Source organism: Pelophylax lessonae (assembly GCF_965119305.1).
Source record: "Pelophylax lessonae genome assembly, chromosome: 3".
NCBI lineage: Eukaryota > Metazoa > Chordata > Amphibia > Anura > Ranidae > Pelophylax > Pelophylax lessonae.
The window spans coordinates 638,311,074-638,338,674 of record NC_138770.1 but is presented as its reverse complement, the minus strand read 5'-3'; the positions used below and the strand labels follow the sequence as shown (position 1 = coordinate 638,338,674).

At 45.1% G+C, this 27,601-nt stretch overlaps 1 protein-coding gene across 1 annotated transcript in view; it reads left to right on the top strand.

Moving 5' to 3' along the window:
- PREPL (prolyl endopeptidase like) overlaps positions 1-26,539 on the top strand; it is an 87,686-nt gene extending 61,147 nt beyond the window's left edge. Inside the window, exons 9-15 of the mRNA XM_082249843.1 lie at positions 9,153-9,356; positions 12,477-12,649; positions 14,228-14,444; positions 16,683-16,832; positions 17,210-17,336; positions 25,756-25,841; positions 25,962-26,539. Of these exons, the coding sequence (XP_082105969.1) occupies positions 9,153-9,356; positions 12,477-12,649; positions 14,228-14,444; positions 16,683-16,832; positions 17,210-17,336; positions 25,756-25,841; positions 25,962-26,036 (1,032 nt within the window). The 3' untranslated portion in view covers positions 26,037-26,539. The remainder of the gene's footprint in view (positions 1-9,152; positions 9,357-12,476; positions 12,650-14,227; positions 14,445-16,682; positions 16,833-17,209; positions 17,337-25,755; positions 25,842-25,961) is intronic.
- The last annotated feature ends 1,062 nt before the right edge of the window (positions 26,540-27,601 follow it).

Genomic DNA, 27,601 nt, shown 5'->3' with positions numbered 1-27,601 from the left:
AGATCCTCCACACGACAGCAGGCAGGACAGGAGAACGGGTTTTTCCCTGCTACAGTTCAGTAACGCTCACAGATCTTTTCCCTCCCCCAGCCTGTAACTGGGCAGTGAAAGGAGAAGTAGCAGACCGATAAGCTTATCTCTCTGTCACTTTTAGGTCTCCTTCTATCAGCATGTCCCTTGTTAGTATATGAGCACTTCAGCACCATGGGTTGGCTCATTGTGCTGCTGCTTCCTGTCTCAGATTGAGCTCTGCTGTACAGTAACTGTAAAAGGGTTATACCAAGTCAAATCCAGGTACTTGCACTGTTTTGAGTAAATACAACCTGTTATTATGTACCAATGAATAAAAGGCTGCATGAATTTGTGTCTTATATAAATGACTGGAGTTTAGCTTTAATCACTTCTGTACAGCTATAAAGTGTCATTTATAAACAGCGCTTCAGAAAACACACTGAAATGGCCAGCGTGCCCTTGAATGGCTGTTATCTGAGCTGTCATTGGACAGTTTGGATCACAGTCACAATGTACAGAGCCAGTCAGAGTGGCTTGGAACCTTGTGATTGCTGTAAACCCATCACAGCCATCAACACTAGTAATGTCTACAAACATTCAGCCCATTCATAACGGAGGAAGAAGCTCCTCTTCCTGCAATGGGAATAGGGTAAATGATTGTAAACACAGCAGAAAGAAGGATCAGTAAATTGAGGCTGAATGTGGGGGATTTTAAATCCGAACTCCAGGAATTCAGACTTTCTATAATGTGCTGGCTGGATTACGTCCAATGAGTTGCATGACACTGTCTCAGCGGTTGTCCTGCGGCGCATTATCTGGCTGAAGTGCTGGTCTGCGGACCAGGCATCTAAGAAGGCCTTGTCCGATCTTCCATTCCTGTGGTTCACCTGTTTGGAGCTTCCTTGGATGACATCATCAAAGGCTTCACAGGGGGAAAGAGTACTCTGGGCTTCCAAGGGTAAGGAGTCCCGTCGCAGACGGGGACCTTCCTTTTCTGCTCACACGTGGCCTTTTTGTTCCTCAGGATCTCAGTACAAAGGATCTAAACCCTTCAGGGCCTCCAATGGGGGTTCCAAGAAGTCTTGGTCGAGCAAACCAAGAGTGGGGTCTGCCAAGCCTGCGGACGAAAACTCCTAGGCATGAAGGGGCGCCCTCATCCGTATCAGGGGTGGGGAGATGTCTTTTCCGAACCTTTGGACCTTCTTAATTCAGGACAAGTTGGTCCACGAAGTCGTTCGATCCGGCTACAAGATCGAGTTTCAATCATACCTGCCGGAAAGGTTCTTTCCTTCCAACCTGCACTTATCCCCAGAGCAAAGGATCTCTATGGGGAAGTGCAAGACTTCTTGCTTCAAGCAGTGATTTTTCCGGTTCCGAAGTCGCAACATTTTCAAGGTTTCTATTCAAAGCTGTTTATGGTTCCCAGGAAGGAGGGCAAGGTGGGTCCAATTCTGGACCTCAAGGCACTGAACTGCTTTGTGCGGGTACTGAAGTTCCGAATGGAATCCATTTGCATGGTGGTGGCGTCCCTACATCAGGGGGACTTTATAGCATCCATCAACATCAAGGACACTTACCTTCACAACTCCATTTGTACCGCCCATCAGCGCTTCCTCCGCTTTCCTGTGGGCGAGGAGCATTCTCAATGTGTGTTGTTACCTTTTGGTCTCCCCTTTGCTCCTTGGGTATTCACAAAAGTGTTGGCCCGGTTCTAGCATTACTGCGCCAGCAGGGGATTGTGATACTAAGGTACCTGGATGATCTGCTTTTGCGAGCAGAGTCTTTCGACTGCCCTGTTGGACAACTTGGAGATCACTCTGCAAATGCTGAGGGAGTTTGGTTGAATTCTGAATCTTCACAAGCCTGGAATATTTGGGACTGGCTCTTGACTCGGTCTCGGCCAGAGTGTTTCTCCCTCTGGCAAAACTTCAAAAGTTGCAGGAGGCGATTCGGCTTCTGCTGTCCCTCAGATGTCCTCTCTTCGGACTTGCATGAGTGTGCTGAATCTCATGGTGTCTACCTTCGAAGTGGTTCCATTTGCACAGTTCCACACAAGATCTCTGCAAAATGAGATTCTGGTGAAATGGAACAAGGATCCTCAGTCTCTGGACAACGTGATCCTGTTGAGCCAGAGCACAAGGGGGTCCCTGGTTTGGCGGCTTCGCTGTCCGACTTTCCTTCAGGAAAGAACCTTTTCTTCTCCTATACGGCATGGTTGTCACCACGAATGCCAGCCTGTCCGGGTGGGGAGGCTTCCTCGGCATTGATTGTGCTCAAGGGGTCTGGACTTTGGAACAATGCAGGCTACGGATCAATGTACTGGAGCTCTGAGCAATCAGGCTTTGCCTGGATTATTGGACAGATTGTCTCCAGGGATGTCCAGTACAGATTAATTCGCACAATGCCACAGCCATGGCCTATGTCAATCACCAAGGGGCCACAAGAAGTGTTCTGGCAGCTTGGGAAGGAGCTGGAATTCTAAGGTAGGCAGAACTGTTCGTTCCAGCCCTCTCTGCTGTACACATGCCAGGGGTGGAAAATTGGCAGGCGAACTAACTCAGTCGACAGGCGTTAGACCAAGGAGAATGGTTACTTCATCCGGAGGTGTTTAGTCAGTTGTGTCTCCAGTGAGGGACTCCTGAGGTGGATCTGTTGGCCTCTGTCCTCAACAGGAAAGTTCAGAGGTTTGTGGCATGGTTTCGGGACCCTCTAGCCGATGCCACAGACACCTTAGTGGCTCCCTGGAGTCATTATTGTCTGATATACGCCTTTTTTCCTCTCAAGCTTCTGCTGCGACTCCTGTGCAGGATCGAGGCAGAAGGGATTCCAGTCATTCTAGTGGCTCCAGACTGGACTCGCCGGTCTTGGTACGCCAATCTGGTATGGCTGGTCACCGATGTTCCTTGGAGACTTCCTCTCAGGGAAGATCTGCTGTCTCAAGGTCTGAGCTTTCACCCTGCTTTACAGTCACTGGCTTTGCTGGCCTGGCTGATGAAAGCCAGGTGCTAAACGATAGAGGGTTGTCTGAATCGGTGATTCCTACGCTTTTAAAAGCTAGAAAATCTACTTCCAGGAAGATTTACCATCTTACTCTTAAGAATTACATTGCGTGGTGTTAGTCTCTTGGGGTTCACCCTCGCTTCTTTTTGGTCACTCAGATCTTGGCTTTCATCCAGCGAGGGGGTTGAGCAACGTTTGGCCTTGAGTACCATCAAGGGCCAAGTCTCGGCCTTGACAATTTTTCTTTCAACATCCGTTGGCCTCACACTCCTTGGTGCGTACCCTTTTCCAGGGAGTGAGACACTTGGCTCCCCCAGTGCGGTCTCCATTGCCGCCGTGGGACCTCAATTTGGTGTTGTCAGTTCTTCAGAAACTTACCTTTGAAAATATTTAGGAGATTCCCCTGCTTACGTTGTCCCAGAAGGTGGCCTTTTTGGTGGCTATTACTTTGGCAAGCAGGGAGTCTGAGCTGGCGGCACTGTCTTGCCGTTCACCTTATCTAGTGGTTCACAGGGAAAAGGTGGTTCTTCGACCATGTCTGTCGTTCCTTCCAAAGGTCGTCTCCGATGTTCATCTGAACGAAGGCATTGTGTTGCCTTCCCTGTGTCCTATGCTAAGCATCCTAAAGAAGTTGCTTTGCATTCCCTGGATGGGGATCGGGCAATCAGGGTGTACCTGGCAGCTACGGAGTCGTTTAAAAAGTCAGACTCACTGTTTGTTTTCACGGATGGACTTTGCAAGGGGCTGGGTGCTTCTGCTGTGACCATTTCCAGATGGATCAGGCAGACTGTGGTTCAGGCTTATTCTATTAAGGGTCGGGTTCCTCCTTTCCCTGTCAGGGCGCACTCTACTCGGGCGCTAAGTGCCTCCTGGGGCTTCCGCCATCAGGTGTCAGTGGTGCAAGTTTGCAAAGCTGCCACTTGGTCGTCAGTGCAAACATTCACAAAGTTTTACAAAGTGGATGTGTTGGCATCTGCGGATACTTCTTTTGACCGCAAAGTTTTGCAGGCTGCAGTTTAGAGGACTTGTCCTCTTTGAGGGTGTTTTTTTCAGGTGAGCTCCAGCTGTTCTCAGTTATGCTCCATGTTACCTGGTTGGCTGTTTAGCCTTTGGGAAGTTTGTTTTCTGCTGTTCCCACCCCTCATGTTTGTCACTGCTTTGGGACGTCCCAACAGTCATGAAGATAAAGAAATAAAAAAAAAAAGAAATGTGTCCGACAATGAATGAAAGAGAAAATAGGATTTTTTACTTACTGTAAAATCTATTTCTCTGATGTTTATTGACGGACACAGCACTTGCCCCTCTTTGGAGTTGGGTTGTTTTCTTCTGACACTGCTTGTTACAAAACTGAATACCTATAGCAGGAAGTAGAAGTATACCCCCAGGGACTGCCCCATAGGCGTGCTCAAGCTTTTCCCTGCCTATGAATATGAAAAATGATAAAAATTGTATTTGGGTACAGTGTAGCGTGACTGAGTAATTGTCAAACTGCGAGAGCACTGTAAGCCGAAAATTGGTCTGGGAAGGAAGGGGGGGGGGGGAAGTGCCCAGTATTGAGGTCGTTAAGGTGAAAAACCTTCTGTGCTGCAGCTCCCCCCCCCCCCCCCTTTATTCTTACCTGAGCCTGATCCAATCCAGCGATGTGCGTGAGCACGGTGGCTCCCACTGCTGTCAATCAATTCCAGTTACACAGGTGCGGGGCCGAGTCCCCCTGTCTGTGTCAATGCTTTCCACGGGGGCATCCGATGAAGAGGAGGGGCCTGAAGTGCCAGTGGGGCACCGCAGAAGAAGAGGATTCGGGCTGTTCTGTGCAAAATGGGAAAGTGACGAAGGGCAACTGCAGGGGGTCCCCATGCACCTGGAGCCCCTGGGCATTGCTTAGGGATGTTTGTGCATTAAGACGGCCCTGACCAAGGGGTGTTTGCCTCTCAATATAGTGTCAGCAATGCATCTTTTGAAACATGATCTTCTTGGCTTCCACAGAATGCATGCAGGTACAGATGGTAAATCTTATATTTTTATCTACAATTTTCCAACAACAAAAAGGCCTGTGTATGAAATATTATGCCAGGAAAGCATATTGTATTTGCAGCGGTGCAGTTGCTACATTTTCACTGCATCTCTTTTGAATTTTGGAAGTGTCGTCCTTTCAGTGGCTTGCAGAGACTGAATGCTGATTTTTCTTTTTCCTTTCTTTTCTTCCCCCCCTTGCCGCATACACATAATAGCCTCAAACCACCAAGTGTACGTGTGCCAAAAAAAGGGGTATTGTTTTGCTGAATGGGTTTTCTTTAGCTCCCCGTTCCAAGGCACCAATTTCAAGTGACTAAATGCTTAAGAGCCAACGTCTAGCACAAGATCGCTAGCTGGAATCAAACTGGCTAGATTACAAGAGCGTGTCGGCCAAGGGGCGTATAATCAGAGATAGAGAGGAGGAAATAACAGGACTGAATAGAATTTCTCGCCGAATATAATGTCGCTTAAACAAGATGGAATATTTCTCACCGGAGCCATAAACTCGCCGTTTTTACTCCCTAAAAGCATTACTTTACTATGGTAATCACAGCCGCCGGCTAAAAATTAACTTTCGATGCAGTCGCGATTATTTTAAATTACAAAGGGACCACAAGTGGCGTGTACTTGGAACAAATGTCATCTGCTTGTCTTGTTACACTAAGCGATAGTTGCCTGCTTTCACTTGAAGATAACAATTGCTTTCCAGCCCACTACAAATTTTCCCATTTCATGTCCTGTAGGAAGCATGTTATGAGAAAAATGTGGGCTGCTCTTGCTGGTATCCCTAAAAATGGTGGTTGCCTGGCTGCCATGTTAATTCTCTGGCTTCAGTGCTTTGGATGTCACTGACCAAGATTATTATTATACAGGATTTGTAAAGTGCCAACAGTTTGCGCAGCACTTTACAACATGAGGGCAGACAGTACAGTTACAATACAATTCAATACTCGTTCTCTTCGTTCCTCCCTGGACCTCCTGCTCTCTAGCTCCCTTGTAACCACTTCCCATGCTCGCCTCCAGGACTTCTCCCGAGCCTCTGCCATCCTCTGGAATGTTCTACGCCAACCTGTCCGACTATCTCCTACTTTGTCTACTTTCAGACGATCCCTGAAAAGACATCTTTCAGAGAAACCTATCTGGCATCTACCTAACAACTGTACTTTTATTTTCTCCATCAGCCCATCCCCAACAGTTATTAACTCTTGTATCTCTTGACCCTCCTTCTTAGATTGTAAGCTCTTAACGAGCAGGGCCCTCTGATTCCTACTGTATTAAAGTGTATTGTATTTGTACTGTCTCCCCTCAAGTTGTAAAGCGCTGCATAAACTGTCGGCGCTATATAAATCCTATATAATAAATCCTATATAATAATAATACAGGGGGAATCAGAGGGCCCTGCTCATTGGAGCTTACAATCTAGAATGGAGGGTCAAGTGATACAAAAGGTAATAACTGTGGAAGATGAGCTCATGGAGTGAGGCTGGCTGAGGGAGGCCCAGTGTGCACTCTCGACATTGGGATTGCTGTAGTGACGAGGGGGAGCAGAGGCACATCATCAGATGATACCACATGTAAACTGGCTACAGGTCATTTCAGAACAACATGGATGACGAGGGCTCCCTAATACCTCCAGTGGTCTGAACACCTTTACTTGTACCTGAGAGAAGGGGATATCTGTAATGCCTGATGACCCAGTCTGGAGATACTGCTGTGCTGATATCTGATTAAGGCTGTTTATTCACAGCCTTCAGGTGAGAGGCTGGAACTATTGGTGGAGGATTTTGACACCCAATGTGAGCACCTTATCATATGGAGCACTGTGCACTTTTCCTGGGATTTCCTATCTTGGACATTATTTCTCCCCTTTTCAGTTATTGATGTTTATTGTAATTTCACAAGGACATTGAAGTGTTTTTACTGAATTTTATTGACCAATTTTAGCGCTGCACTTTTATATTATTGTTACATTATTGGGGTTTTTATATTTACCTTGGTGTCAGCTGCTTTATTTTATCTTTTTTTTTTTTTTTTTTGCTTGCGCTGATATCATTTTTTTGTATTTACTTGATGGAGACGTCCTGGAAGCGTTGAGCCTGGAGAGAACGGAGAGCCTGGGATCCATGATAGGAGCCTTAGGACGGTGGCTTGGAGGGGGAAGATGAAGAAGATGGTTTAACTCTGGAAGCTGAAGATGAAGACGAGGCAGCCGTCTGGGATGAGGGGAGATCCAAATTCAGATCCTGGAAGTGGCGACGCAAATCAGCCAGGGAAGATGCATGAAATTGGCGGCCTTGAACAGTGAATGAGATCTTAAAGGGGAAACCCCATCGATATTTAATGTTATGAGTCTGCAGGACTTGTAAATAAGGTTTCAGAGATCTTCTTCTGGCTATAGTGACTGGGGAAAGGTCTGCAAACAATTGAAGCGAATAGTTCTGGAAGGAAAGGTCAGGTTGCTCCCTGGATGCCTGCATGAGCCATTTTTTAGTACAATAGTAATGAAACTTTATAATGACGTCCCGAGGGGGTTTAGGGGCCAGGGACCTATGGATTCTATCAAATTCAAGGCGTTCCAGGGGAATGCCAGGGGCCAATTCTTGAAAGAAGGTTGTAGCAGTGCCCTGTAAATCAGTGACAGTCTCTGGGTACCCCCGGATGCGGAGATTGTCCCTGCGGGCCGTATTCTCAGCATCCTCCAGTTTATCACGGAGGGCATTAAGTTCCCCATTAAGTTTGTCTACCTCATCCTCGTGTCCCTCTAACACAGTGGTAGCCAGGTCCATCCTCTGTTCCAACTGATTAGTGCGGCCTCCAAGTTCCTTGAGGCCTTGCATGAGGTCAGAGGAAAGGCCGTGGCAATCTCATCCCTAACTATGGCACGGAACTTGGCCAGCATGGCATCAGAGTCCGGGGGGGCTGGGCTTACCAGATCCACAGGGAATTGCTGCAAACTGTCCGCCAGGGAGGAAGAAGAGAGCCGCGGGTAGTCGTCAGGCTCGGGAGGTTCAGGCGCCATCTTGCTTTTCCCGGCCGGGGTAGTTTTCATCTGGGAGCACTGTTTCTGCCTGTATTTAGGCGTTCGGCGCATACCCCCGTGTGCCCGGCAGTGTCCGCAAGCTGGAGGGGTAGAAAGGTTGTCGCTGGGGTTAGGCAGTGCTCTATATGCCAGATGGTAAGTGTCCAGTGGCGCGGAGCACGGAGATCAGACGTCCATCTTCCGCGATCGCGCGCATGTGCCCATTCCTTTTTTTTTTTCTAGGGTGAAGATCCTCTTTAAAGGGCCACCGGGAGTTGGCATTAAGGGTTTAGGCACAACTGGATCATGGGTGCATACACCCTTTAGTTTAGTTTCCAAGCTCCCTTTTCTCACCCATGTCCTGAATTTAGTGATGTCTTGTATGGATCTCATTATCTTCACAACATTGTTTAATTTTCAGCACTTTGTAAATGAAAGATATTAGTAAATTGCCAAGTATGACACTGCGCCACCTGGTGACCATGGATCTGTATTTGATTTATCATCTTAAAATAATGGAGAATGAAAAGCCTGTAAAAACTGAAATTATTTCCAGATACATTTTACATTAGCGACTTGGAAACAATGCCTGTTATTTTACCTTTTTACATTTTAGACAGTGTCTGCTTATGCAGAGAAGTGCAAGTTGGGGACAAAACAAGTCATCAGCCCTGTCACTGTCACCCCGTTCACTTTCAATAGGTGGAAGAGTAAACATTTTTCCTTTGTAAATGGAATTTGACTTTAAATATCACTTCACAGAGCAAATTAAATTTTGACAAGAAAATCATGACCTGTTTCATAGTTTGCTTTTTAATTGAAATAGTGATTGAATTTCATTATAGTGTTTAAATAAAAAAGGTTATTAACAAGTTGAGTGCAGCGAACCATTTAAGCTACGCCACTGTCAGCGAATGTTTTGTTCTGAGCGTGTAAAGTCTTTCTTCAGCTCTGATATCTGTATATATAATTATCATATGAATTGAGGTGAAACAGCTTTGCAGATTAAATCTATCACACACATTCAAGGATTTTTACTAAATCTAAATATGGACATTGAATTTCCTGAGAAATGAGCATGTTATTCTCCCTTTTTATTTCTGTCCAGCTTCCAGAATGGGCCTGTGCGATTCAGCTGGCAGTGCACCCAGAACGAGGCTCCGATCTCCTTCAGTTTTACCTGGAGTCTCCTGTATGTCGTCCAACCACATTTGCTTATTCGGTACTAGAAAACACGTTGTCGATTGAAGCCGATCATGCCATTGGGAAGAATGAGACTTGCCAAGTTTTCCGCCTAAAAGCAAAAAGCAAGGTTTGCACTAATCCACTCATAGTTCAAGGGAACCTGTCACAATCCTTTTTTAAAGGTTACAGAGATTAAAAAAAACACAGATCCATTGGGTTTAACCAATAATAACCTAAGGAGATAGGCATCTGCAGTCCATATCAGGAGAGTAGCTCAGAGCGGCAATGGGGCATCTCAACAGGTGCAGTATGGTGAGCATGGACTGTCACCCAAGTAAAGAAAGGGTCACCGGACAAGTGAAAATAAGGTATAAAAATCTTAATAAAGGTTATAAAAGCAGCCTCAACCTCTGCAATATATTAAATCCTTCATCCTAGGCCTAAATACTCCTCAAGGATTCATTTTGGGGATAGGTTAGGAGTTTTCTTGTGTTGATAAGGAGGCTACATGTTGTTACATATTAAACAATAGCAATTACTATTGAGAGGTCGCCTGCAATCACTCACCCAGCGCTCTTATAATGGAGATGTAAAAACCAGCTCACCCCAAAGGGGTAAATTGTTTTCCATATAATTTAAATAAATAGCTGCTGCTATAAATGATTAATTACCATATAATAATGAGGTTATTTTACCAGATGCACAATTGCAAACACATAAAAAATAACATTAGCAGCGCTGATATATTATTATTAGCAGCACTAATATATTATTATTAAAAAACAGTCCTTGTTTTTTGTTAAAAAATAGATTGAATTGTAATCACTAGCAATTCGTAAAGTCCAACAACAGGTGATCTTCAAAGGTGTTTAAATTCTTGTAAGCTTTGGTCCCATGCACCTTCAACACACCGATTGTGCTCCCCCCTTCTAGCAGTTCCCTGCTGGCGCTGTCTGACCAGCGCTGGTTGGTGAGCTCTTCTTCCGGACGCAGGTTTCTTTATAGTTCTTGCGGTGGCCGGGCGCTTCTTCTTGTAACCGGTTGGTCGGTCGGTCCTCTGCTCATCTTTACCCGCCAAGTGTGACGAGCTTGTCCAGGCATCTTTCTCTGTGCCATCTCTGCCGCCGGCCCCAGCACACTGCTTCTGGAGATGAAAATAAGCCTTGGTGAATTATTGATGTTTGGAGCGAAGGGGTTTAATCCTAGAGAAAGGTGCCTGGTGGAGTGAAAGTGGATTGGATTTGAGCTGATTATCTAAAGATGCATTTGATCTATAGTCTGGTGAGTGTTCATTGCCCTAAGGGGGGAGCACAAGCGGTGTGGCGAAGGTGCATGAGACCAAAGCTTACAAGAATTTAAACACCTTTGAAGATCACCTGTTGCTGGACTTTACAAATTGCTAGTGATTACAATTCAATCTATTTTTTAACAAAAAACAAGGACTGTTTTTTAATAATAATATATCAGCGCTCCTAATGTTATTTTTCTATGTGTTTGCAATTGTGCATCAGGTAAAATAACATCATTATCATATAGTGTTATTTAATATTGTTCTATAAAAGTGGTTCTAAAGTCTAAACGTTTTTTACCTTACTTTATTCTCTGCAGTTATGTAAAAAAGAAACAACTATTTGTCCTAGGCCCCTCCCCTAAACACGTACCTGGCTCCATGTCTCTAGCTCCAGCACCGTTCCTCTCACTTCTCACAGTGGAACCACAGGCATCTGCTGCAATGCGTCAAACTCCTCTAAGGAGTGAGCAGTGGCATAGATTACCAGTGCTGTGTGTGTCTATGGGGACACACAGTCCTCCTTGGAAGTGCACATCCATGGGCGCCTAGTACCTAGTTTGCTGCAGGAGGTACCCAAAGAAGAGAGGTGTGGACAGCACCAGCAGGGGACTGCTAGTAGAGGAGAATAGCAACCTTTCTGTTCAATATTGCTGCACAAAGTAGGCTACTACATCATCGTTTTAATTTAAATTTAAAATAAAAAACTAGCCTTTAGCATCACTTTAAAGCCCCAAATTGTTTAACATGGATGTAGAAATTTTATCTGAAGGGCACTCTCATTTACCCAAAGAGCATAAAAAGATGTGCAGAGGTTCCGCCAATGGGTGGAAATGTGGCTAGCTGGGGAGAACTTGAGATGTAAAACACTGCTCATCTGAGTAAGTTGTAAGCCAGCGCTATAGGAATTTTCCCCTCTGCTTTCATACACAAATTCCAAATTTTTAGTTGTCATCGGAACAGGAGAAATCTTGCAGTGGGGACACTTGTTTCATTGCCAACAGGGAAATTCTCTCACTTTGGAAAATTTCCTAACTTCCTAAAGTGTCCACAAGACAGGAAGTGAAACCTCTTTAAAAGGGAACTTTAGTCCCCTTATAGCTAGTCCTACACCCTCCCTTATCACGCCACCATCTTTGATAGTCCGGCACGTGTACAAATGTGCTGCACTCTACCCATTCTTCGGGAACTGGTAGACCTTGTGGAGGATATTCACGGAAGCGTAAAAGCGGTGGGATTTGGAAGGTATTGAAAATCTTGTTCGGTTTGTGTACGCGTTAATCAAACACAAACTTTTCTACCTTCCTAAATGCGTCATGTTCGTGTGTGGCGTTCCCACACATGTGCAGATGTGACGAAGGTCTCTGCCAGATACTGAAGGTTGGCAGTGGCCTTAAGCACATCAGTGCACACATAGATCAGGTGAACCGTTATTCTTACCTAGGCAAGAAAAGTGGAACTTCTTCCCTGAATAGAAAAAATTAATTGAGGGAGAGGGAGGGGACTGGAGCCAAATACAAACAATTTGTTTTTGCGGGTGAAGGTCGTCTACTTTGATGAGACACAGATGGCAAAACAATTCTCAACAGTTTTGGCATTAGGTACACTTTAAGCCTCAATTAAAATGGTAACCAGTGTACAAAACAAGGATGAACAGTTAGATAACTGTGTCAGTCTTCGTGCAAATGTAGGATTTTGCACAGAACTCGATATCGATCTTTTAGAAATATGTTTGCCTTCAGGTTTAGCAGCTCTTTAAAGTTTGATAAAGCTTCTTGACAGCAGAGCAGGGACTTGAAAATGACAGAGAAACTCATTCTCTATTCCTTCAGTTGTCCAGAATGGGAAGGACCGTGTCTTATTTATTATCAGAGTCGTGTCAGGATTGCTGCCTGTCCTGGGGCATTATCTGCATGATATACTGTTGCTGTTTGACATGTATTCACTTGCTATTGACAGGATGGCACTTTGGTACCAATTACTGTTTTCTGTGAAGCGGGTGATGGGCTCACACAGAGGCCGCTTCTGGTCCATGTGTATGGAGCCTATGGGATGGACTTGAACATGAATTTTAAAGCTGAGAACAAATTGCTGGTTGAAGATGGCTGGATATTGGCTTTTTGCCATGTGAGGTAATGTCTGCACAATAAAGATAAATGTTTTATGAATGTAAAAAATCTTAAAAAAGAACTCTTGTGAGCATAAAAAAAAACAAAACAAATACAGGTCCATACATTCTTGTCTAAATACCTGCATTAACCTCCCCAGTGGAACAGTATAAAATCCCTTTTGTTATTCGTTTCCAGTTTTTATGCTCCTCCCCTGATAGAAGTCCAATTTGTGGCTAACAAAGAGCTCAGTTTCAACCACCCCATGTTCAGCGGGCACACCTTGGGGAGGGGACATGTGAGCTAGAGGACTCTGAACCAGTTGCCCTATTCCACCCTCTCTGTCTTTCATTGGTGTTAGGGCACTGGCAGCCAGGCCACACAGCCCTGATTAGTTGCTAGGACACTGTCAGCCAGGCCATGCGGTGTTATTGGACACACAGTCACATGACAATTCACAGCCTATTGATTTCAATGGCACCCGTTCCCATGAATGCGACTTTGAATATCAACGGCTTTGAAAAGATACTGCACTACTTTGATGAAACGTTTGATGCGACCAAAGTCACACTCTATCCTAGTTGCTATGTTTCCACTAGTGCGACTCTTACGTTGTGCGATTTAGAGTGTGACTTTGAGTGCAGCTTTGATCCAACTTTACACTCTCTGGATCAAAGTTGCATCAAAGTAGTGCAAGCACCTTTTAAAGTGGCTGATTTTCAAAGTGGCATAGATGGGAACGGGTGCCATTAAAATCAATGGACTATGACTTGTCATGTGACTTTATGCGTCCAAAGTCGCATGACAAGTCACACTAGTGGAAACAGCATAAAACTCATTACTCACATGTAATGAGCAATAGAAATGGATCTGTATCCTAAACTTTCACACTTTCCTTTGTACCTTACTTTTTGTCATATATTACCTCGGTCACATGACCCCCCTCCCTCTCTTTCTCTCTCTCTCTCTCTCTCTCTCTCTCTCCCTCTCCCTCTCCCTCTCCCTCTCCCTTTCTCTCTCAGGAGAAGCTGCTAGCCTCTAAACAAGGCTATGAAGACAGGAGATCATGTTCTGTGAAGGATAGGAGGGATGGGGCTTGGCAGGTCTAGGCATGCCTGTCTAAGAAAGTCTGACAACCTTTTCAGGAAGTGAATGACCACTTAGCAAATTCAGATAAAGGGAGATAGCGTTGTCAGTGAAGAACAGGAAGAAGCTGTTTGTCCAGCTTAGAGAAGACTTTCTAAGCTACACAAGCAGCTAGCCAGAAAATGAATAATATCAAATATGAAGATATTTAACATACTATCAATAGGAAAAATGTCATTTTTGACTGTAGTTTCTCTTTAAGTTTATAGAACTGTATGACAGATGCCTGTTTTCACCAGGCAGGCTGGTAACACTACCTGGGATTTCTGTCTAGCAAAGGTGGAGTGTAGTCAGCACAGTTTAAGAAGTTAGTAGCTCCCTGGATTTCTGGAAAGGATTGCCAGGTATTTTGTCATACTCAGAGTAGTGTAAAATGTGCATGTATTTTAAAAAAGTGCTGTATATGTTTGTGCATGTGTCCCTCCCCGACACTTTAGCTTTGTTGTCTTCTTGCAGAGGTGGCGGTGAACTCGGCTGTAGCTGGCATAAACAGGGAATTTTGGATAGAAAGCCGAATGGCGTGCATGATCTGCAGGCCTGTATAAAGCACATTCACCAATTGGGATTTTCGCAGCCCTGTTACACAGCAATTCTGGCTTCCAGTGCAGGAGGAGTTGTGGCCGGAGCTCTTGCCAATTCTGATCCTGGGCTTCTTCAAGCGATGATCCTGGAGGTACTATACTAAACAGGCATCTGGTATACAATAGAAGCGCTGTCAGATGGCCCTCTGTCCCTGAAGGAACTTTATGAGAATCACTATGTTTATTCAAGCTGGGCATACATGGATCGAAATTCGGTTCAGCAGAGGCTGGAGGAATATCTATCCATGTTTGGGTAGGGAGGATGTAAAGAAGGTGATCCACCGATCGACTTCTGTTCAACCACTCTGTGTCAAATTTGGCAGCTCTGATCAGTGTATTCTGACGGTGGGGAACTCTCCCCATTGTCAAAATACAATAACGGGGAGGATTCTTCCATCCACCTTAAATGTTGAACAAGAAAAAAAAATGACTCATCTCTGAGCTGCTTTAGATTTCAGTCCACTATGTAATGAAAGCAACAGTAACACACAGGGTTCCACTTTAGTTTTCTCGGGAATTGTGTGAGACCCTTCTATGTTGTTACACTACATGGTGTGTGTCTAGTGAAATAGTGTATTTCCATATTTTTTTAAGATCCCCTCTAAATAATGCTTTGTTCTTAAAAAAAAAAAATATATATATATATATATATATATAATACATATATTTTATTTCTTCTCCTGCTAAAATGAATTAACCACTTCAGTTCCGGAAGATTTACCCCCCTTTCTGACCAGGCCATTTTTTGGGATATGGCAATGCGTTATTTTAACTGACAATTGCGCAGTTGTGCGGCGCTGTACCCAAAAAAATCTTAGGTCGTTTTTTTTTCCCCCACAGATAGAGCTTTTTTATGGTGGTATTTGATCATCTGCGGTTTTTATTTTTTACACTGTAAACAAAAAAAGGCAATATTTTTAACTTTCTGATATAATACATATCCAATAAAAAAATCTAATTTCTACATAAATTTAGGCCAATATGTATTCTGCTACATGTTTTTGGTAAAAAAAAAAAATCCCAGTAAGTGTATATTAATTGGTTTGCTCAAAAGTTATAGCGTCTACAAATCATTGAATATTTTATGGAATTTTTATTTATATATTTATTTTTACTAGTAATGGCTGCATTCAGCGACTTTTAGCGGGATTTCGCTATTTCTGCGGCCAAATCTGACACCTTTGACACTTTTTTGGGGACTAGTGACATTATAACAGTGATCAGTGCCCAAAAATATGCAGTCACTGTACTAATGACACTGGCTGGGACGGGGTTAACATCAGGGCCAATCAAAGAGTTAAATGTGTGCTTACAATGTGCTTACTAACTGTGGGGGAGGTGCTTGTACTATGGGAAGGCAGAGACCCGTGTTCCTGCTTTGCAGGAACACAAGATCACTGCCTTCCCTACTGACAGAATGGCAATCTGTCTTGTTTACATAGGCAGACCACTGTTCTGCTTCTGTCCCGAACGATTGGCGGGTCCCAGCTGACATTGAGTCTGCCGGACGCGCTGATTGTTTCCCACTGTGTCCAATCACATTTGGATACAGCAGGAGCAGGTCGCCGGCAGCGCGCATGCACACCCCAGACCTAGAAGTGCAGGATCTTGTACAGGTACGTGATCCTGCATAGGAGAGCCACCTTGCCACTGTATATATACAGTATACAGTCGGCAAGCGGTTAAACAGTCCATTTCGTATTCTAAATGGTGCATAGAATGGACTGTGAGCTATTGGTTGTAAAGGGTTAGCCCATGTATATATACACAAGCTGTCCATATAGTGAACTTGGTTAGAAGTTATTCACTTTCACGTTGTTACAGAAGAAGGGGGGCACTTTTTACATCTGGAGGAAAGGAATTTTAAGCCCCACAATGTGGAAAGGCTTCTTCACTGTAAGAGGTGTGAAAATGTGGAATAGACTTCCAGAACTAGTTCTGGCCAGCTCAGTAGATTGTTAAAAAAAAGAGCTGGGTGCATTTCTAAATACATACAATATAATTGGATTTTACCATTTATAGGTAACACCACCAGAGACTGTTGATCCAGGGAATATCAAATTGCCTTCAGGGGATCAGAAAGGAAATTGTTACCTCGCTGGAGCAAATTGGACAATGCTTTATAGGTTTTTTTTTTTGTTTTTTTTTGCCTTTCTCTGGATCAACTGCTGGTATTGGATTTTTTTATATAGAGGTTTTCTGTTTATTTATTTTTTCTGATGGTTGAACTAGAGGGATGTTCTGTCTACTTTTCAACCGAACTGTAACCAATGAAAGACATGAAAATTAGATGCTCTGAAATATAATTGTATATTTTTTGTTGTTGGCAGGCCCCTTTTCTGGATGTTCTAAAAACAATGATGGATACCTCATTACCACTGACTATAGAGGAGGAGGAGGAGTGGGGCAGTCCAGCGTGTAACATGGAACACTACAGATCTATAGAATCCTATTGTCCTTACCAGAATATCAGACCACAGGTAGGAGCAGGTGTTCACCTTTGGATGTATACACATGCAGGCGCTGCCTGCTACCCTCCCCCGGCTTCCCCTCAGTGCTGCAGAGCTTGTAAGTTTGTTTCATTGAAAAGGAAAGGGGAGAAAGAGAGACTATCTGATTATTAGGGAGAACCCACTAAAATCCTAGGCGGTGCTCTCGGCACTGACTGTGCACTGGTTGAGTGAGGCTGGGCACTGATTATCCTGGAAGCTGGGCAGCAGCTATTGTACTCGGTGGGCTGTGAGGGACAGTATCAATAGGGAAGGAGAGAGTATTGCAGCAAAAGTTGCATTTTTTTTAAGGTATATGAATTTAGAAGTAATGTTCAGTCTAATCTATACTTGTTATTTGTTTTCAGAGTTATCCTTCAGTTCTAATCACAGCCTATGAAAATGACCAGCGTGTCCCCCTAAGCGGATTACTGAGATATGTAAAGAAACTTAGAATGGCCGCAGATCAATACCTCCAAAGTTCTGATTTGCCAGGTATGTGAAAAGGCATAACCGATTTTTTTACACACATTTGCCATCCGTGCAAGAGCTTTCTAGTTTCTATTGATCTTCTCCTCTACGTGCAGTTTATACAGCATGCCCAGGAAGCGCACATCTTAGTGTAGGAGATAAAACCCGCAAACATTATATATTTTCTAAAAGCAAAGACCCGGGAAGAAATAAATGTTGGTAGCTACAATTTTCAAATGCAGATTTTTTGGAAATCATACACTTTAATGAATTTCAGTGCACACAAACACAAATATAATACCCATTTTTTTGTAAAATATAAAAGATGATGTTATGCCGAGTAAATAGATACCTAACATGTCACGCTTTAAAATTGCATACACCCGTGGAATGGCGGTATTTAATCATTTCCAAAGGCGACGCTTTAAAAGCTATTACAGGTTACTAACTTAGAGTTACTCAGGAGGTCTAGCAGTAGAATTTATTGTTCTCGCTATGACGTTTGCGGTGATATCTCGCATGCATGGTGCGATCACTGCCTTTGCATGGGAGACGGGGACGCTTTAAAGTTTTTTGGGGGGGGGGTTTTATTTATTTGATTAAAAATTATTTTTTTTCTACACCTTTTCTTTATTTTTAATTTTTTATCAACTTCATTGCTATCGCTAAGGGATGAACAACATCCCTTGTGATAGCATGGGTCGTGACAGGTCCTCTTTATGGAGAAATCTATGGTCTATTAGACCCCAGGTCTCCACTCTTGTCTCAAAAGCATCTAATCAAACCAAGACCGGAAGTGACAAAATACTTGTGGATTCCAGTTTCATAGACCATAGAGATGATCAGGGAACTTCCATTTCCCCTTTAACTCTATGGTCAGCCGGCGAAACTATCAATTTCAGTCCCAGCATCCCCGGTGGAATGGGAGAGCACAGGTAGGTGGAGGGGGACTGCCCTCTGCCACATACTACAAAAGATAACCCTCTGGAGTTGGGACTATATTACCCAAAAATCGTCGAATATCAATTTAAAAAAGTAACATTTATTGGTACAAAAAGGATTAAAATCACATTTCTTTTTCGTTCATTGACAGACACAGCTTCTGATCTTCTTAACCATTGGGTTATACTGCCCCCTACAGGAGTAGGACACTAGGCAGAAAAAGAGTCTGGCTACGCCTATGGGCAGTCCCAGGGGGTATACTCCCTCTCTCTGCTATAGGTACTCAGTTTTTTTTTCTGCCTAGTCAGGAGTAAGTACCTAGTTCCTTGCTGGGATGTCTGGTCCAGGCAATTTTTTCTTTTTAGATAGAATTTTTTTCTCCTGGATCTTTTCCTGTGAGATCTACAGTCAACTGCAGGACTGGGCCAAGGGCTCGATCATCTAGATCCAGTGGTCACCCCAGTCTGGCCAGCGAGCGCGCGCAGACCTCAGCTCCGCGCGACATAGCCCCCCCCCCCCGGATGGGGGGCTTGCCTGCGAGTTACACGCCTTGCGAGATCGAATACGACCGGGTCTTGGCCCGAGTCACATTGTTCCTCCTGGCCGATAGCTCTCCCATTTCGATGGAGAGGAGGTTCTGTCTGGAGCGGTGCCCATCTGGTTTCTTTTATGGTAAGTAACTGTCCCCCCTCTCCCCTTGGAGGCTTTTGGGATGGACGTGGGCCCCTCCATGGGACAGTCGGACCCCTGGGTTCCACACCTTCCCGTCAGGCACTCCCCTCATTGGTCTGGTGGTCCCTGTGGGCTGTCTGGCCCCCTTATCTGCACCCCCCCTCTTTCACTGACGCTGGGGCTGTGGGGTGACCTGGTCCACTGTCTAGGATGGGGGCAGGGTTCTGTGCTGGCAATGGGGGTGGGGGGGGTGCGCCGCTGGTGACCGGGCTATTGGCTGTGGGGAGGAAGGGGGGGTTGTACCTGGTGGGGGCTCCTGCCACAGGGCCTCCCCCCTTCCGGCCTGTGTTTTTTTTTTTTTTTTTCCTGAGGCCTAGGAATCGCTCCTGGTCCCTGGGAGCCTTGTGGTGGAGCTTGGGGCCGCCATTTTGTGCTTAATTCACAGCGGCCATGTTTGTGTAGTCTGGCAGCCATTTTTGTAGATTGCCATTGAAAATAGCAAGGGTGGCCATGACAGTGGAGCCCTCGGCGATGGGAGCCCCTCCTCATCCCCTGGTGCTGACTCCTGGATCCTTTCATTTTCTTGTCGCCGTTCGTGCAGTGCAGATTCTCCTGGTAGCTGCAGTCCCTGGTTTCTGTGGGGTGGTGAGTCTGGTGGGGTCCTCTCCCTCTCTACTGAGGATCGATTGATGCTTTGTGACTGGCAACTGGGTGGGCTGCCAAAGCGGTGAGGGTTGTCTCTTAGCAGTGTTTTTTTTTTCACTTTTTTGTGGGTCCCCCTGGTGACTCATGGAGTCTTTGGAGCACATCTCCCCACCTGATCCCCTCTCTGAGGCTGCGGGGCCCTCCGGGTCCCATCCATCCATCGATACACTGACGGCGGTCCTGGAGTCCTTTGTGTCCTGGGTGGAGGTGGCTTTTGGGCTATGGGCTGGCAAAAAGTGCCCCACGCATTCCCCAGCCTCATCTGTCTCATCAGATCCTGAATCTCATTTGGCCTCCATGAACGTGGGTCACCCTGCTGGGTCTGCGACCACGTGCCCTGAATCCTCAGATAGTGAGGAGGATTCCTCCACTTCTGCAACCACGCACAAAAAGGCGCTGGTGGATGCGCTGATTGTAGCTATGCAAGAGACTTTAAAGATGGAGTAAGCAGCTGAAGCTGCGGCAGAGGCGCAGGTTCCCTTTGGCATTCACAAGCCATCCAGAGCGGAAAAAGTGGTTCTCTTTCTCCTCCTATTTTGACAGAATTGTCAATAAATAGTGGAGACAACCAAAGTGTCCCCTTGGGGTCCCTATGTAATTTGCTAGGCGATACCCCTATGAGGAGTCCCTTTTTAAAAAGTGGACTGTTCCACCGGGGGTGGACCCTCCGGTTTCCAGATTAAACAAGGCAACCATGATTCCGGTTGAAGAGTCCCGGCTTTTAAGAACCCGGCAGACAGGAAGGCATGGCCTGCAAAATGTATACCCTAGCTGGTTCGGCACTGAGGCCAAAATTCACCATTGCTCTCGTGTCGCAGAATGGGCTAGGCTTTTGCACTGTGACCTAGAGGGGGAGTAGCTCCCCCCTGCCTTTGCTGGGCTGGCGGACCAGCTGGTCCAGGGGCTGCAGTTTATTTGTGATGCCTCTTTGGATGCGACTCCCCTAGAGGCTCGGCTCGTTTCGGCAGTGGTCCTTCGGCGTGTCTTTTGGTCCAAATGCTGGTCTGCCGACCAAACTTCTAAAAAGGCCTTGACTGATCCTCCCTTTCAAGAAGATCTCCTGTTTGGTGCCACCCTGGATGACCTCATTAAAGGTCTCACAGTGGGGAAGAGTACTTTTCTTCCGCAGGCTACTAAGGGCACGGACCCTCGTCGTAGACGTGGACCCTCCGTCTTCTCTCATAAGAAGTTTTTTCGTCCCTCAGGGTCGACTGACAAGGGATTGGAGCCATTTGGGGCCTCCTCTGGAGGATCCAAGTGAACTTGATCTGGCAAGTCAAGAGCGGGCTTCTCCAGACCCACGCACAAGGCCCCTTCAGCATGAAGGTGCGCCCTCACCCATATCTGGGGTGGGGGGACGTCTTTGCTGGTTCCCGGGCCCATGGACTTCCGTGGTACAAGTCAGGTGGGTCCACAAGGTCATTCGGTCGGGCTACAAGATCGAGTTTCAGTCTTACCCTCCGGTGCAAGACCTTTTACTTGAAAGGGTCATGGTCCTGGTTCCGACTTCGGATTGTTTTCAAGGGTTTTACTCAAACCTGTTTACAGTCCCCAGGAAGGAAGGCAAGGTGCGTCCAATTCTGGACCTCAAGGTGCTGAACTGCTGTGTGTGGGTGCAGAAGTTAAGAATAGAGTCTGTTCGCACAGTGGTGGCTTCCCTGCATCAGGGGGATTTTTCTTGCCTCCATCAACATCAAGGACGCTTACCTTCACGTTCCAATATGTGTCGGTCTCCAGCGCTTCCTCCGCTTTGCCGTGGGAGAGGAGGCTTATTAGTTTGTGGCATTACCCTTTTTGGTCTCGCTTCTGCTCCTCAGGTCTTCATAAAAGTGTTGGCCTCGGTGCTAGCATTGTTACGCCAATGGGGGATCACGGTACTGGGCTACTTGGACAACCTCCTACTGCTCTGGTGGAAAACCTGGAAATCACCATACGAGCCTGAGGGTGTTTGGCTGGATTCTGAATTTTCAGAAGTCTGCTCTGGTTCCGTCCAAAAAGGTGGACTATCTGTGTCTGACTTTGCACTCGGCCTAAGCCAGAGTGCTCCTTCCTCTGGACAAACTCCAGAAACTGCAGGGCTGTAATTCATCTCCTGCTGTCCAGCAGATAGTAATCCCTCCGGACTTGCATGCGGGTGCTGGGCCTGATGTGTCTACCTTTGAGGTGGTTCCGTATGCATAGTTCCATACGAAGTCCCTGCAAGGGAAATTCTGGCCAAATAGGACAAGAATTCACAGTCCCTGACCAATCAGATCCGGCTAAGCCAAAGAATGAGAGAGTCCCTGATATGGTGGCTATCTGAAATATAAGTACAAACAGAAGTACAAGTAACATATATATCTAATTTGCAGAAATAGAGTTTAACGACTCATTGGAGTAGATGATAGTTCCTTACTAACCAGTCAACAACAAGAAAAGGTGTGGATAACACCCATGTCACTACATAGAAAAAACAGGGAGAAATATACAGATGCTGCCACCAAAAGACTTCCCACCGCCAGACCACGAGAGGCTCCCTTAGAGGCTAGGCTGCTGAGATTATCCATTAGAGAGCACTGGACTGGAGATAGGTCCCAGTGTTGTAGGATGGGCTGCAAAAGTAGTAAAGAATGAGTAATAACTTGCTCATTCAAAGTCATACAAACATGAAATAGGTTTTCCTTTTATTAAATTTATTTTCAAGTTAATCCCATACAAAAGGCATATATATAAAAATTCTTACGTTCTAAGTAGGTGGCCAGGTCAAGGTTGCCACGAAGACAAGCTATTAAGTGACGCCTCCGATGAAAAAAGCTTTCTGTATCTTAATAGATAATCTCATAGGAATGGAGATCTGTAAACCTATAAAAAACACAGTTGTAGGTAGGGAAAACTTTAACGCTAGTAAGCAACAACAATTAAGAGGTCCATGGAGGTGATTAAAAATAGGGAGGTGAATAGGCCACCCATCATGGTGTGGACAGTACCTGTGACAGAGATCCTGAAATTCAACACTTGGCTGGGTGTAGCAAGGTGTCCGCTGCCGCCTTCTGACTGCAGTTGTTCTGCCGGATTAGAAAACCTGCTACCAGTGGAACGCATGGGCAGTAAGTATTTTTGGTAAGTCAGCTGTTGGAATGTCACTTCTGTTATCTGATCTGCCAGGTTTGCTAATCTAAAAGAACACCAGGAGGCGTGTGGCACAGCCCTGCCCACCGTGCACGATGATGACACGCGTCTAGCGCCTACCGGTGCACGGGAATACACCCAAAACTAGGTTTAGATAATAATAGGCCTTGCTTTGAGGCCGGCGCTGCAAGGGACGTTGTGCAACCAATGGTGGAAGAGACAACACAATCATCAAAAACGAAGCCCTGGCAGATCCGATCATGCCAGATCTGCCCTGGTCTTGATAAGAGAACCATACAGAAAGGCCACCCCTTACAGGAGAGGAAGTGGCCTCTGTGTGCCGGGCAGACCAAGCTATCCATGGGGAGCGATGCCGCATCGGGCAGGAGGCAGCATGAGCATAAAAAATACCTGGAAATAGGGCATACAATGTCAAAATATACAAAAAACATCAAACACTTGCACCATTGCTATATACCCTAGAAATCCCTGTAGAAGAAAAGAGGAACAAAAGGAGGAGAAAGGGAAGGGGGGTTGGTAAGGTTATTTTTCCTATCCACCTGTCACAAAGCCCTCAAGGAAAGGTTTATACGAGACACTCTCATTAAGGCCGGCCTGGCTCTGACGATGCTCCCCATAGATGGCTTGGTTTGCTCTGTGGCCTTACTGTATGCCTCTCTCATCTAGACTAGCTCAGATCTGGCATGATCAGATCTGTCAGGGCTTTGTTTTTGCTGACTGTGTTGTCTCTTTCACCATTGGTTGTGCAAGGATACTTGCTGCGCCCCGATGGGCGGAACATACTGGTATTACCCAAGCCTAGTTTTGAGTGTACGATCAGTAATTCCCATGCATCAGTGGCTGCTAGACATGTGTCGACATTGTGCATGGTGGGAGGAGCTACCCCATGCTTTCTGTCACGGGTACTGCCTACATAATAATGGGTGGCCTATTTACCTCCCTATTGGTCACGAATTTAGCTTGTTACGGAGCTACTTCCTGATTGGCTGGTGTTCAAGCCCCTTTGGCCTTTATAGCTGTCCCCCATTTAGTTTTCAACATTTTATAATGGGGTGCCTCAAGATTGTCCATAACTTTTAAGGGTGACAGGAAAAGGTTGAGAAACACTGCTCTAGGGGTGCCTCTTGCGTTCTGGCGGTGGGAAGTCTTATGGTGGCAGCATCTGTATATTTCTCCCTGGTTTTATTTGTAGCGGCATTGGTGTTATCCACACCTTTTCTTGTTGTTGACTGGTTAGTATGGAACTATTATCTACTCCAATGAGTCTGCAAGCTCTATTTCTGCAAATTAGATATAAATGATGTTACTTGTATGTTTGTACTTATATTTCAGATAGCAATATTTGCCATTTTTACACACCTCTGAAGAAGAGTCCTCGAAATGCATTAAAGGAGAAGTCCAGGCAAAACATAACTAATGCTAAACCTGCTTTGTGCCACATTCTAGTACCTGATCCAGTCCGGTCTCCAGCGGCGGGAGCTGTGTGCAGGAGAGGACCGACAACGGCTGTGAAATGAATTGGAAGTGACATCACCCATAGGCTCACTATGGGGCTTCTGTTGTCGAGTGCCTCTCCTGCACCCGCCTCCACGCTAAAGCCGCCGCTTACAGCTGATGATGGGACCAGACCGGATTGGCTGCAGAAAAGGTAAGTACAGTGATTTTTTGCTTTACAGGTTTTGGTAGGTTGGGTTTAAAATGTGGCACAGAGCAGGTTTAGTGTTAGTTAGGTTTTGCCTGGACTTCTACTTTTTGTCTTGTATCATGTTTGTAATATTTACACTGGTATGTCCTTGCTGTCATAACTATATGTGGCTTGCCACAAATTTGTATCTTTATATGTGTTTTAAATCCTTTTTCTACCAATAAATGTTACTTTTTTAACTTATATTTGACAATTTTTGGGTGGTGCTGATATAGTCCCAACTCCAGAGGGTATTTTTTTGTAATTTCCTATGAGGGATGAGGGCACACTACAACAAAGGGCCAGTCTCTTATATGGAGAAAGGGGGGTGGGACTTTAAATGAGGTTACAATGTAGTGTTGTACCTCCATCCCTGTATTCAGAAGCAAAAAAGGGGGGAAGTATGGGACTTTGAGTGAGGCATGTGACTAGAAATTGACCATATAGCAAACATACAAAAAGGAGCAATGACCAAAAAAAAATGAATAAAATATTAATTGATTTAATTTCATGCAATAGATGGTAAATTGATGTAACATGATTGGAGCAGTAAATGGCATATACATGGTACAATAGGACCACAACATGTAAAAAATACAATAATAGGGTAACAGATACATGAAAAAAAGATAGATTGGTAATACAGATAGAAGCATGATAAATCATGATCAAAATTCATAAAGATTGCATCCATAGGTTCTCTACGCGTTTCGTGTCGTTAACACTTCTTCAGGAGCTGGTACAATCAATAAGCTACGAAAAAATATGTAGATGTAGATGTATATATATAAAAATAACAATGTATCTTGAAGTATGAATGCCCAATGCGAGCAACATATGCCACCATTAATAGATTGCTTACAGGTCAGTCCAAACAGCTACCTCAAGGGGACTCGCCGTGGAGGGTTCTTTGGAGCCGTCTAACCCGGGAACTGAGGGAGCAGCCCCATGTGCACGTGGGGTTGGAAACAGAGTTTTTAACTTATATTTGACAATTTTTGGCTGGTGCTGATATAGTCCCAACTCCAGAGGGTATTTTTTTGTAGTTTCCTATGAGGGATGAGGGCACACTACAACAAAGGGCCAGTCTCTTTTCTCCCCTCTGCCACATGCACATTTTCCTAAGACTTTTCATTTGATATTCTATCCATCTATTGCCAGTTTACTGAACAAAGCATCATCTTATTTCCCAACATTTACCTTGAAAAGTGAATATACTCTTTGTTAGTGTGCAGCTTCTACACCTTGAGTAAATCAAACCCGCAGTGTTATATGGAGATCTTCACAAGAATGCATAACATTTTCTTTCAGATTCTAGAAGGCCTAATGTATTGCTAGATGTCCATCCTGGTGGAAGCCATTGTGACTCCTTGCCTTGGGAGGAATCATTACAGAAGGTAAATAATAGAGCGGTAACTTATTGTATTGGCCACTAAACAGGTCCTTGGGCACATCTAGCACTGGTAATGTAGCCAAGGCTCCTTCTTATTTGTTGACTTTATGATTAATTTTAACAGGTGTCAATGCATCTGGCTTTTCTACACAAGGAGCTTAACCTGAATGAATGTGAACTCTCCAGAGACAATCCTTGAAGGTTCTTCCATGAAGAATGAGACATAGTTACATAGTAGCTGGCTTTTGCATCGTATTATTTTTTTTCTAAAATAAAACTTTCATTTACAATAATGAAATCTATTACAGTTCGTATCCTTTCAGAACAGACACATTGTTGCCCTTGCACTCATTATCTCTGTACCCTTGTTCTTTTGTAGAATATTTGCCCTGTCTAGTATGTTCATAACATTCTTTGAAATTGATTGTTGTCCTCAATGAATGTTTGCTGCATCTTACACTCTTGTGGTACCTGTTGATAAATGAAGATAAAAACCGACAGCAGCTCCTTACTGGTTCAGACTGGTTGTGCTATTTGGAGAGTGTACTAAACAATAATGAAGTGTGAAGGCTAAAGTACTTGTGTCTATGACATAAACAGTACATAACCTGAATAAATTAGCCTCCTGTAACTCTTCAGAAGGCTCTTTCCTCTGACTTGAGGGTGCTTGGCTGTGGTTTGGCAGTTGTCATAAAGTAGAACTAAAGGCAAACCTTTTTTTTTTTTTTCCATTTTGGATAGAGTAAAGGAGGGTTGAAACTAGAGATGGGACGTCCTGGACAAAAAACACAGGAAAATTTGTTTTTCCCTGCTTTTTTTCTAAGCCACAAGCTAGGCAGTTTGAAAGGTTAATAAAAAACTTTCTACACTTAGACACACCTCCAGGGGGCCGTCCCTCAGCCATTATCCTGACACAGTTACTACTGTCCTTCAGTTTTATGCTGCCTAGCGTCAGGAGTAGGCTAGGTCTTCCTAGCTGGGACCTAGTGTCTCCGTTTCTTTATGTTTTTTTCTTAAAAACTGATTTTTTTCTTTGAAAATAGCTTTTTTATTTTTTCTCTTCACTCAATATCGTTAGTTAGTCAGGGGAATTCCTGGACAGCAGAGCTGGGCCTTGCACCGGATAATATAGATCCCTATGGAGTCCTAGCCTATCAACGAGCGTCACAGGTCATTGGTGCGCCCAGGCCTCGCAATGACGGTGCCCCTTAGGAGACCCGTCTTCGCCAGGATGTCTCAACTCCGGAACGCCCGTAAGTTGCTAGCATCCTTCTTGACTGACGGCACCCCCACTCAGGGTGAGAGGTGTTCCGTATCAGAGCGGTGCCCGCGTTCTCTGGACTGGTGAGTGATATTACCCCTGTGTCCCTGGGACTATTATCTGTTGGGGTGTTCTGTGGGTCCACTCTTAGGGGATGGCAGTACAAGGTAGCTTCTGTGGTATCCCCTTCCTGGCCATTTGGTGCGGCCTCCCTTCCTCTCTGACCCTGCTGGGGGCGCTCTGCAGTGAACTCCTTTATGGCTGGGGGGTGTGGGGGCTTGCTGCATCCCGGGGGTACTCTCTGGGATTCCCTGTGGTGGCCAGCTCATGTGTTTTTTACTTCATTTGGCACCGTTCGCACGGCTGCCATTTTGGGTAGGCTGTTTAGGCCTCTTTGTGTGGGCAGCAGCCATTTTAACTCATCGTTTTGGCGCCGGTTCGAGGCCATCCTTGGTGTGGGCGACCGCCTATTAAGGGCGGTGGCCATTTTGCCAGTGCTTCCT